The sequence below is a fragment of the Opisthorchis viverrini genome (genome assembly GCF_000715545.1).
Source record: "Opisthorchis viverrini unplaced genomic scaffold opera_v5_1, whole genome shotgun sequence".
Lineage (NCBI taxonomy): Eukaryota > Metazoa > Platyhelminthes > Trematoda > Opisthorchiida > Opisthorchiidae > Opisthorchis > Opisthorchis viverrini.
The window spans coordinates 5,819,728-5,832,734 of record NW_008751657.1 but is presented as its reverse complement, the minus strand read 5'-3'; the positions used below and the strand labels follow the sequence as shown (position 1 = coordinate 5,832,734).

The following is a 13,007-nucleotide window of genomic DNA, read 5'->3' as shown; positions in this document are numbered from 1 at the left end:
TATATATATATATAGCGTCTCAGTACAGACTGCCGTCTAAGGAACACTATCATCCACAATAGGCGTCGTCATTGTAAAGCACAGTCATTCTGACTGAAACCGAAAGTGTGCCATCCAATTCCTGATTCAAAGGTGGTGCACGATTTTTTATTTACAATTCACTGTTTCAAACCTTGTTCAGTAAATAAATTTGTTTTTTGCCCACAGGGGGAGCTTCTCTTGCGGGAACAATATTTTAAGGAAGGTTACTGTGATCACACAGTAGCCGGCACGCTTTGGCTTGCCCACCCGTATTTTATTAGACAGCGCCATGTATCTCGATACTTTCTGCATTCTAAACAGGGCTTCACTTCCTCGCAGTTCATGCTAACCAGTCCACATACAACGAACTTGGTGCACCTGGGGAACAAAACCCAAATACTTCGTTATGTTAATTTCACGTGGCTCTTTCTGTCCATGAAACTTACTGAAAGCCGCCTCTTCGATTCTGTTTAGCGATGGCTTTGCAGATGATACTTCCTCCCGAACAACAGTCCTAAACGCTATCAGTTAGGAAACCGGTTTTCCGGAGACATATTTGCAAATAACATTGGTGTTAAGGAGAGGCCCAACTGAATATCAGCTCAACCCCCTTTTGTAATGAACGTCAACGAGCGATTGAGTGGAGTCTTCCATTAACATCAAGTTAATTTGCTAGTGATTGCATAACTCCACTTACGTATACGCTGACGTTTGTATGGTAAGTTTGAAAGGAAATCCGGGTAGCCACCTACTCAGTAGAACTGCAGAAAGACGAAGCCGAAAGTGGGTTGTTAAAGTTTTCAGCAGCATAAGTATAAGCATTGTACAAGTAGTGTTGAGTCGAGAAAACCAATAAAGCCATGTTATAATAACTCAGTGCTCCTTTTATTCAAGGGTTCTATGACCGTGCTGCTATTCCCCTTACAGTAGCTTAGGGAGCTCGGAGGAAACTGCATTGAAAATCGAAACCGATGACTAAAGGGGACGAATACGCTCATGGTTCGCATTCCGTAAATATGCAAGCTCGCTCGCCTAGCTTGGTTTGTTACCGATGGTAGTGGTATTTATCGCTTTCGTTGCACTATTTTCAGTTCTGAATACTGTCAGACAGGAAAGAGTCTGGTGGCCGTGCTCCGCCTCGTAGCGAATGGGATTCTCGACCAGGAATGTGCTAATATTCAATGACATTGCGCGACTGTTGACTGATAATAACGAAGTGATGTGATGGTGCCTTAACCTCAAGCTATAGTAGGATTTGAAGAGGGGCGAGGTGGCCCAAGTGTTTATTTTAGAGCGCGAATTTACTTAACGGAAGTTCCGTTGTTCGAACCCGACCTCTGCTTCTCGAATTCCCCTGTCTAGGTTCGGGTAACCTGGCAGTATCCCGGCCCTCGTGCTTCCTTCGGTTGGCATGGCAGCTAGGGGAAGGAAGGGCGTTACAGCTAAGCGACTAAAAAAGGATTTGAAGACCAGTGTTGTGCGAACGCTCTGAGGCGGCCTCCGTTATGTTCTCACTTTTGGGTCAACACGTTTAAATTGAGCAAGAATTCCCGGAAACCCCAGAACTTGGCATAATTTCAACACTCTCGCCGGTGGGACGATACGTTAGGTTGCACCCCTTAAGAATTTACTCCATTCTTTAAAGCGAATGTTTTTCTAACTTCTTTTCATCTTTTCGTCTTGCAACCACAGTAGTTTTTCCACGAGTCAGTATTTATGGATAACTGGAAACGGTAAAAGGCAAGTAATTTAGGAAAAGGAGCAGGATAGGCGACCAGACAGTTTCGCTTTGAGTAAATTGTTAACACAACCCTTAACTTTGTTCCTTTCGACATGTTATTTCAGCCGGAATTATATACGGCATTTTTGCACGCGCGGCGCGCTGTAGAATTCCGATGTTTGCAGCGCCTAAGTGACTACGTGCAAATGTAAGTTCCTCTCTGTGCTTCTATGACGTAATGATCCCTTACTTGTTGCAAGTGTGTACAATTCAAAAAATGGCGTCTGGATTATGCCAGTGGATGAAGAAACTCCATGGATTTGTCTGGTTCCCTTTTTCAGTTGGGCCTACTTATATAGCCGTAGCCAACAATCACTCTCAGCACTTGATTGGCTAATTTCACTTTATCAGCACGAAGCGGTTGAGGGAGAACGACTCCGCATGTCTCAGTGTCCTGTTATGTCCTAACATCCGAAAGTTTCGTACTTAGCGCGGTCAGGGAAATATCTCATATCTCGAGAGGATGGCTCCTTTCCGAAGGATCTCTGTGAGAGGGTAAAGTTTGTTGAGAATGCGATGGCCTTGGGCTCAGCGAGTCGAGGGTGCGACGAGCAGAAAATTCCGGAGTTATCACTTTTCCATTAAATGAGTTTTCTCACTTGGCATCAACTACCGTGAGAGTACAAATCGATTTCAGAAATATCTCAAACGAATCCGAAAGTTTCGTACTTAGCGCGGTCAGGGAAATATCTCATATCTCGAGAGGATGGCTCCTTTCCGAAGGATCTCTGTGAGAGGGTAAAGTTTGTTGAGAATGCGATGGCCTTGGGCTCAGCGAGTCAAGGCTGCGACGAGCAGAAAAATTCCGGAGTCATCACTTTTCCATTAAATCAGTTTTCTCACTTGGCATCAACTACTGTGAGGGTACAAATCGATTTCAGAAATATCTCAATGGTAACTGGAGGTGAGAAATGTCATAGTCATACATCAACCGCACTTGGTTGACTTTAGTGTCTTGCGCTATACTCGATCAAGGTCGAGGATAGTAAATCTCAAAAATTCGTCTGGATTTGGAGATCTAGGGTGTCTGAAAATACCCAATCCAGCGATTTTGTGTAAAACCACCCTTTGTCAAATAGGTCTATTTCGGTGGGATACACAACTCACAGGGTCGCTGAGGGTTGTTGACAGCCAGGTCTGTTTTGAATTAATTTGGAATCTGTACAGATCCAAATAGTCTGGCAAGTTGTCTCCTTTGTATTTCAGGACTTTCTGTACTTCTGTGCCAGTTGTTCAGTCATATGTTGGGAGGATCTTGCCTCGCTCACGGATAGAGAATTGCTTAAAGCACGTTATGTGGTAATCTGTCGAAATTTAGTCCCATTTTATGTGACCTAGTGTTACCGAGAATGCTTGTTCGTCACCTTATTGACATTTTGAAGCCCTCACCGAGAGCGTTTAATTTGCACACATGGCGCAGTGATCTATTACCGACACTGTAGCTTGTGCTCACACGATCTTGAAATCTCCAGACGGTATGACGAACTACTTCCTTGTCATCTTCACAACTCTTTCGACCGAGTCGATCAGGAAATTCCGCTTCATAAACACTAACTGATATTGTAAACCCCCTCCTCAGCCTCAGGCATAGCTTCCGTTCTAACTCGAGGCAGTGTGATTAGGACGGGGAAGGGATGTCAAAAACTTGATAACGGGAGTGCCGTTTTGTCATCGCTCCTATTCACCTTTGACACATGCCTTGAAACCCAACCAACTATACTGATGGAAATGCAGTTCATAGAGCGTGTACTATACTGTACTGCTGTCGCACGCAGTTCGATTACTAGAAATTTTACACTTACCATCACTTTGTCGATTAGTTTAGATTGTTCGGTTGATGTTCGATTGATTGCTGAGGAACTATGTTACCATGAAATGACGCATTCCCTAGTACTCCGTCCGCCTTCATGCCATAGGCACTAACTGAAAAATACCGGAGTCGTTCTACGAGTTTTTCCAACACTGCCAGCGAAGGTCCTTCCCATCCGTTACACTGATTCGGCCAGGTACTTCTGTGGTCCGTCGATCTGAGAGGTGTTTTCGAAGCTGAGTTCCTTGGCCCAATGTGAACATGCCTTGTCCTCCTAATTCCTCGTTTTTCGTCTATCTTCCGCTTTAATAGCTTAGGTATACACCTCTGTATCCCGAAAATTGTGTTCCAAAAATGCGCATGCAATTACGAATAGTTAAAATCTATCGTATTTTAATAAGAACATGCCTTGCTGGGTCAATTCGAACCCCAGTACTATCATTTGCTCATCCATTAGGTGGAACAAAAACTTCGGTACGTAAAAGCTGGGGTTCATTTATTCCCCCGCCTCCCACGTTGTTTGATATTCCTTGTAATTCTGCCTGCTTTTAGAACACTTGGATCTGGTGCTAATTGTCAGTTGGACAGGCGCTGATTTATGGGTTACTCGATTGTTGGGTGGGATGGTGGTACCGTGTAATACAACATCAGCAATCCGAATGTTGAAGCCAATTAGCGCTCTATAACAAATCGGATAATAATGGATTCCGAGTTGTGGGAATGTAGTTAATCAAGGTAGGGCAAAATCACAGAGACCTGTTTGCGTTTCGCCTTGATCACTGTTCTATGGCAGGGCCCGTCGCTCCCCAGGGACATCGCATTATTGTTGAGGTTGATTGATGGCGATATTTTACGTGGCTTTTGTTTGTTCACTTTTACAAAACCGTGCGTGGCTTGTAAAGCCCAAGGGAAAACGCAGAGATCTGTTGAATGTGGCAGTCGAACCAACCTGATTCCCTCCGGTCGACCCACCGGAACGGTCTCATGTTCGTTGTTGAATTCCACCGACAAGTGTAGATCATCGGCTACCCTTGTTTCAACTCTTAGTTGGGGCACCGTCGATGCTACAGCACACTATGGTTCGTATGACAGGTATCAGGTGAGGAGACTATGAAGCCATCATATGGTGTGTGTGTGTGTGTCTGTGTGATAATGGAATATTCTGTGCCTGTATGCATGTAATCTAATCTGTAGTGTTTGCCAACGAACATTCTTATCTAGCGTTTTAGTTCTATGGTTGGAGTCTTTGGAGACCCAAACTATTTTTACCATCCTCAGTGATCTGACCGCGCAGCTTGATGTGCATTTCACACCTGAAAAGTGTCAAATGCTACTGCGAGTTTGAGTTAGACGAAATTTAAAATCATGCTGGCAGACCAACTAATCAAAATGGTGGGAAATTGGCTTATTTCAACAGATGCATTAGCCCCAGGACTTTTGAAGTTAGATTGCGTTAGGTTCTGTTACGTGTGTTGGAACGCCGGATCAGTAATGTGGGTTTCTGCGCATGGCTTTCTGAACGAGCCGTACACCCGCCCTAGAAACTCCATTCACCTCCCAAGAGTTATGCTGTTGAAGTCTCGTTCTCCACATGCTTAGGCACTGTATGCCTCATGGCACTCCTCTCACTCAGTTAAAGACTGACTGAAACTGTTTCACTGCAGTCGAGCAATGACCCGGCAAAGAAACGTGAATGTCTTGACCGGAAGACTCAACTAAATCGCAGCTGCCATGTCCTAGCTCTAGAACCCCGAAACTGATTAAGATACTGTCCAATCGCACTTAATCGCGCTTCAGTGTCCAAATCATCACATCTAATGTGCAAGACTTCTAATCCCCGTCTGTCATGAAAACTGCAGATTCCGAAACAGTCAGCTGGCTAAGCCATCGCCTCCAACGGGCATCTATTCTCCACTGACTGTAATCAGTGAACCGAAGTGTGTCGAACAGATCTGGGATGGTCTCGATGCAAATGTGAGGTGACTGGATAGCCGGACCGAAATGAAATCGGTCAGCGAATACGAAGTAATTCTTTAATCAGATGTTCGTGAACTCTTAATCCCAATTCTGTCGGTTGGTACACCACGCAGATCTCTACAATCGGTTATCTGTATCATGAGTTCTTGTTTATAGAGTTTCGCCAGCCAGTTCGGTTTCTTCTGCATACCTTCGCAAATCCTTTGTTGCAGGTGTGAAAGCCGGAACTTCACAGTGATGAACGAGAATTGGGCATCTAAGCCAGTCGTAGAGCAAATGAGTAAAATGGACGAACTTCAAGTGAGCATCTTGCAAATCTGAGTGTGAGGGTATCTTTGACCGTTTCTACTCCATTAACTTTAACAAAATATCCACATCGCCAAGTCTTGCACTACCTCCTAAGTACGTGTCTTCCTGGTCGAGAAAGAAGACTTGACTGTTGAGCTGAATTTCCCTTCACTTATTTCGTCTCGTTTTATTTATCCGAATCTTGCATCGTGTCAGACTCAGTCTTCAACTTCTTAGTAATTTCTCGCTTAGTGTTTGATTAGAAATTATTCGAACATCTGGTGCTTGGATACCCTTACCTACGAGGAGTCGTTCCATACCCGTTAACAGAGCTTTTGGTGTGCCATTTGCAGTCGCTTCTATACGGCATGACATTGTCCTGAGATCACGTTAGGTGAATTTCGCTTCCAATTTGATGATGTTTTACTTTCAGGCTTTTGGGGTGAGATTGGAGGTCATTTTATTCGTTTTATCATAAGCAGATACTTCAAGTACACTTCAAACTGTCTTGCTGCTTTAATAAGTCCGTAGCTCTGGTTGATAACTTTACCACGATCTCGTCGAATGTCGAGACTTCTGGCCTTTCTAATATTTCCCCAGCGGTCGCCGGATGCGGTGTCAACTGCTTGTATCTGCGTGTGTAATCTGACGAATCGTTTCCTCAGACTGGAAGATGAAAAATTACGACGTCAGTGCGGTCTAGCGCGAATCTCATTTCTTTGCTTCTAATCTTTTACAGCTGTCCAAATTCGTCGCCGAGGCACGTGAGCGATTTTTTCAGCTGGAGTCAGTCGCAAAGCAGGAATATTTGGATCAACTAGAGGAGGATACTGTTGACTATAGAAATGAACAAAAGGTAATTTTTCAATCTGTGGAACCACCCAGGCTGTTGCTTGAGGTGAACACATTTTACTCTCTCTTGCAAGTTGAAATTTAGGACAATCAATAAGTTAGGTGGACAAAACCAATCCGGCCATCCCTCTTGACTTATACCGCTGAACTAACTCACGAGAGTGTAACTTCAGGTTGTCATTTTTGGGCAACCAGACTGCATTTGTGAGGCCGATTGGCCTTGTGAGTGTTGAAAGAGGGTGAATTTCGATCATTTGAAAAGGTTGACCTGACTGAGAAGTCATTGTTTCAGAAGGGCTTGGTAAACAATTGTTTTTTAATTAGCGTGCGTTTCGCTTTTAACACAAAATCTTCTTCAGGCTAGATGAGCAAGTCACCAAGTTGACCAGACCTCAAGGTAGACGTAATATCAGTAAATCATTGTTTCAGAAGGGCTTGGTAAACAATTGTTTTTTAATTGGGTAGCGTTTCGCTTTTAACACAAAATCTTCTTCAGGCTAGATGAGCAAGTCACCAAGTTGACCAGACCTCAAGGTAGACGTAAAACCTATCAGTAAACCTCTTCAGATTGGCGCACCAGATCAATGTTGAATGTCAAAGGCTACCTAAGTCTTCCGGTTGATGTGTTGAGGGAATTTCATATTATTTTTTATCAGGTTTGGTTCCTCAGTCCCGGTTCAATTTGCTTCAATCGAGGATTCACCTTGGGTGCCGCTAAGTAGATTTCATTGGTCTATGTGGGCTTGTAAGCGCTACGACAATTTCTTCAGAGCTAAGCTACTTCTGATAACTGCACACCACTACGTGTCAGCTCGACTGATCTAAAACCGTTCTTCACACGCCAGGCCTACGCCTTGTGTTCTATTTCCCCGCCCCCTGGCCACCACTCTGTGGTGCGGACCTCAGAACTTCAACATTTTCCAAATCTATTTTGTGTTCCGTGCCCGGTACATGTTCCGCCGTTGGTGTTTTTCAGTAACGCTCGATGTTCATCTGCATTTCTCGGTGGCCTGTTCATTTTCCTCTTTTGCTCTGGTGTGAAGTTCGCTGTCCGTCTGTCCTATATAGACCTTAGTGCAGTCGATGCATTTAATCTTGTGAACATGGTACCTGGTTCTGTTCGCCGGGATGCGATCCCTCAGTTTCACCAATGCAGAGCGTGGTGTGTTTCCTTTCTGGAAAGTCATTCTTACGTTGGCTGTGCGTAGAAGCCTTCGAATGGCTTCTGATATCCCTGGTTTGTATGGAATAACAACAGTCTCAATACATTCCCTGATGGGTTTCCCGATTGGTACCAACACCCTTCGTAATTGACGCCTAATCCAGCTAGCTAGATATCCACTACTCTCGAAGTTTGTTCTTTACTTCAATTTAGGCCACTATCCGATCAAATTCTGTGCCTAGGGCCCTTACTCGACTAAACTTTGATGACGCCATACCAGTGGTTACTGACCTCGGATGGGTAGACGAGTAGTTCAAGATAGCCCCCGTGTGCCGCCAATTTCGTGCAATTTAGGTTCAAGTTAAACGTACGGTTGACGGAAACTCGAGAACTGCGCTTACATGATGAGCCCCAAGAAGGACGATATCGGTGGTGGGTTGTCGAAGAGTTTTCATCAACCGTATGAGTAGTGTATTACGTCTATTCACTGATGGTGACTTTGAGGGATAATATATCCTACACAGCCTGTTGCAGGTGATTTTACCAGAAGCCTAAAATATTACTACACCATCTACAGTATGATCGGACTAGTAGCCTAAACCTGTTGTCTCGAGGGCTCAGGGCTCTAACCAATCTGCTAGTTAAAACTTGTTAACCCTAACCAAGTGAAAATGTTCCTTGCAGTGTCGAAGTTCTCAACCAGTCAGCTGCTGTAAAAAAACTTGTTTGGTTAGAACGACACGCTTGTGAATGAGCCGTGCTGTGTTGTTTGAACGAATCGCTCCTTCACTTTTGAACTATCCATATATTTTCTTAGTGGGAAATGGACTGCCTAGCCAAGATGCAAGAAGAAATTAACCGAGAAAGTCAAAGTTTAGAGGAACAGCTGAAGGAATTGGATTCTGGTACGTCCTACTTGCTATACTCTCTGCTTTCTGCTGTATAGTTCAAATTAACATCACCGGGCTCCCTTCGTTTCTTCTTCTCTAGCTTCTACATTTACGTAATGGCGATACACCGATATTCACTCTTGATCTTGCTGTCGATGGTGAGGGGGCGTTGATTTTATTAGCTGTTTATTATTTCATCTTGTCTGGGAGACTTAGATGCATTAATTTATGTCCTCGATAAAACAATACATTCTCAGTCGTTGAGTACACATCAAAACACCACATATTACCCTTCTTGAATGCCTTGTTAATCTCATGCTGTGTGGTTTAAAACACTAGCCCATTTGCAGAGGAAAACAACCAGTCAAATGGTGCCTTCGAATGTGATGAGAATTCACAAATTTCAGTGGTAGGACTCTCGTACGCACTCTATGGATCGGTGTTTTCGATATTGAGAAGTTTGTGAAGCGTAAATTGAGATTTCGTCCTGTCAGTGAGGCTACTCTGTGACGAAGAATTCGTCAGCACAGTATACGCGATCCGCCAGCACACTGCCTATGGTTCTGAAAGAAGTTGAAACAGCTGTACAGTGCTTGTCTGCTTTTCACCGCTGACTCACCATACTTTCAGGATGAGATCTCAGTCGGATCTATCGTTGGATTGGAACCACCGGGTTTTACCCGAGAGGTCGCTAGCTCCGATACCAGTCTAATGCGTACCCGTCAATTACGGTGCCATCATATTCAACAACCTACACAATCAAACGGAAGTCATACTGATGCAACTCCTTTACAACCGAGTGACTGAGCGGATGACTCTTCATGGGTGTGCAATCGGACTGAACGTCCTGCTCGCCCTTGTTACTGCCCGCGACATTGTTGAACGAAAGATAAAATTTAGAATTGCCTCCGAACCAGCGACCTTGTGGTTACCAGACAAGTGCTTTAACAGCTGCTCCGCTGAGGCCGCCTCACAATAATGGGATTGAACTTCAAGTAAGATTCAGGTAGATTGACTCTCATCGTCATTATTGAAATCCTTAACAGGCTTTCTTAATGGGTCGAACTTTGACATCGTCCATACACTCGAAGACCCTTAGTGTGAACTGTTGTGAGTTAGAAGATTTGGCTAATATTTGATTACAAACCTAAATAGACCAGTAAAAACGAATCTCAGACGCTTGAGCGTCGAGTTGAAACGCACACTGAGGGTGAATAAGTCCGAGTGGATATGCCATTTATTCATGATCGATTCCGGTCCCTTTATTGGTGGGGAGTAATTCCAAATGGCTGTCCAGTTGACCCAACAGCTTCCCAATGGTTAGTCTCGGAAGCGAAGGAGAGAGTGGAAGTTTTACCGGTCATCTCAGGTGGGCCAAAGTTAATTTTCCATATTAAATATGATTCGCCACAGTTTTTATTCATGAAAAACTTCTGAATGCGCATCGCTTGCATTTTCTAAAGTGATCCTTCTGGTTGGTTTCCTAGAAATCAAATCCTGGATCAGCTTACGGGATCAGTGGAATAAGACGTCAAAAGGTAGGTTGTACCATTGTAAAGATCGTTTTTCTCAGTGGTTATCCCTTGGGTCACCAATGTTTTTACACCAACCTCACTGTTCCACCTAGTCCTTCTGAATATGTCTCGTCGTTTCTGCTAGCTCCCTTGGTCAATACCAATAGGTACGCAGTACCATTGAAGTGAAGAAAATTAACGATGCGCCTGTGTTAGAAGAGTTGCATAACCAAGTCGATGTTGTCGTGCTTTTCTTTCGACCAAGACTAGTTGGCACTGTCATTGGCGTTTAACTGTTTAAATGTGCCCCTCAGTTGGATTAAGACGCAGTATATATTTGCGGAGCAATCAACGCACCCAAGCTACTAGTAGGCTTCGTCAACTTCGAAACGCAAGAGTCATTACCAACGACTAGTGGATAGGCGCTCTGTCTTCAACTGCGGACAAGTAGCCTCCTTCACAAAGTACTGAGACTAACGTCTCTACTAGAATTTTACTACTAATCGCCCTTGGGTCTGCGTGTAAAATTCATCACTTTCAGTCGCGATCAGCTGCCTACATTGAGAAATTAAAACTATGCTAGGAACGTATTTTCGCTGATATGAAGTGTGTGTAATGAGAGATTTCTATTCTAAGTAATTTAAATCAGATGTACTGCTAGTGTGCATCCTCTATGCAAAGAAACATCTCTGCGTCTCAAAGCAAAAACAACTGCATGTTGCCTTCATCAATACCTGCGTTATACCACAGACCGGAAACTGTGCGACACCACACGCCGAATTTAAATGCTCCACCGTTCCCCTGTAATCCAGGCCTAGAGGCAGTAGAGCAAGAAGTCCGGAATCTGACGCTTCAAATGGAAAAAATGACCGAAGAACATACCCAAATGAGTAGAGAACTGTTTGAGAGGCTGTCAATGTCATGCGCCCCCGAAAGGCGTTGTCGTGGACCAGTTACTTTTGCTGTTGGAGCTAAAGACCTCTTCAATCCATTGGATAATAACCACAGTTTAGACCCCCCAGATGATGACCCAGGAGAAGTTGCTCAGGAAATCGCAAAACTGTGAGTAATGATTTATTAACGAGTGTTCGTTTTTCTCTGATTGATTTTTTATCTCTTTGGGGGGTGAAGGTTTCGGATATTCTGAAATTCCCAAGGACTGTGGACACTTCATGATTTGATTGCAGGAGCCGCATTTACGTTCATTATACGTTTGTCTCTTAACGTGGAACTTACTAGTCTTCCCCTGAAAGTAGACGAACCACTTGACCGTTTGCAATCACTCAAGTTGCATAACCTGATCCTCAAGATCTTATTTGATGTAATGTTGATTTGTATGCCTAGTTTGCTCTTGGATTCATTATGCAAACGGGAAAGTTTCCTGTTTTTTTAAAATCCATTCTCCATTGTTGTCCCGGTGTTTCTAAGTGGATCTTTGAGTAATCCGTTCCTAATCAATTCCACCAGTTTATTTGTTTCCTGCTTCTCTTCAGTTTTCCTCACGGAGGCGGCATGAAGCAGTTCAATAGAGCCCTAACATTCGCTAGAGACCCGCATAACAACACATTGGAATCAGTTTCAGAATAGTTGAAAGGTACTAGGACATCCAGCCACAAAGTTATGGTACGATATTAACGATTATCGGCCTGGTTCTAACTAGACAGATTTCTCCTACTAGCTCGACTACTACTACCGGACACACGGCAGAAGATAAATCCGGTAGAATGATGAAGCGTGAGGGGAAATGCCGTCGTCAGATTCACTGTTTTTGTTATACGCCATCTAGCATCGAGCTTAGGCTCGATTGAATTACTGGTCTCAATCCCCCGGAGCAGCCAGTGAACAGCACTTTTAACTATACATTTTACTGTACATGTTGTCGGCCAAGGTTGCAAGTGGGGCAGGAATTGTCACGTGGTTTGACTGTTTGTGACGCGTGATCTGATGAGTGACCTCTACAAACTACACACAACCAGCCGAAATCACAAAGTCTAACAACACTAGTGCTAACAGGGTTCCATTAGCCCTATGTGCGCCTGATTAGGAACACCGTGAATCGAGTTTGATAACGTTCCTACTTTCGGTGTTCATACAATTCCGTTCACCGAAAGCTCAGTTACCCCAACAGCTGTCACTGAGTGTCTTTTTCCATGGTCTTTACTTTGTTTTAATGGACATGATCCTGTTACTTTCAAGCTGAACCAGTAACAATAAGCCTTTAATGACTTGGAAATGGGGCTACTATCTTATGGTTCCTGGTGTGCGGTCTTGGCGGTTTAGTTTAGTCTTCTGAAAAGTGTTTAGCGCGTAGATCATGTAGATGGCATCCGCTTACCCCTGGACGAATTCGTTGAGCATTGTCAGTGTACCCCTAAACTACCCTCATTTTAAGCTCTGTATTTAACGAATCAGGTCATCATTGTCATTGGCTCAGCTGCACGAAGCGGGCCTGAAAACCTCCAAAACTATTATATATATATATANTATATATATATATGCATCCACAGATGAACGTAGTACCGGCCAACTTCATGCAACAGTTGAGTCTATATTACGGGTCAAGTATTCTCACCTCATTACCGGTCATCTAATATATCATCTAACTGATCGTGATACGAGCACTACTAATGTTTCGCAATGAGACCATGCAACTTGAAGTTACATATCCTTGTTGGGACCACTCTAAAGTTGTCAGTTTAAATCGGATCAAGGT

General features: G+C 43.8%; 1 protein-coding gene across 1 annotated transcript in view; it reads left to right on the top strand.

The window, feature by feature from the left end:
- T265_00092 (hypothetical protein) overlaps positions 1-11,360 on the top strand; it is a gene marked incomplete at both ends in the record, with an annotated part of 21,923 nt that extends 10,563 nt beyond the window's left edge. Inside the window, 3 exons of the mRNA XM_009163749.1 lie at positions 6,616-6,732; positions 8,708-8,795; positions 11,107-11,360. Of these exons, the coding sequence (XP_009162013.1) occupies positions 6,616-6,732; positions 8,708-8,795; positions 11,107-11,360 (459 nt within the window). The remainder of the gene's footprint in view (positions 1-6,615; positions 6,733-8,707; positions 8,796-11,106) is intronic.
- Between the last annotated feature and the right edge of the window lie 1,647 nt (positions 11,361-13,007).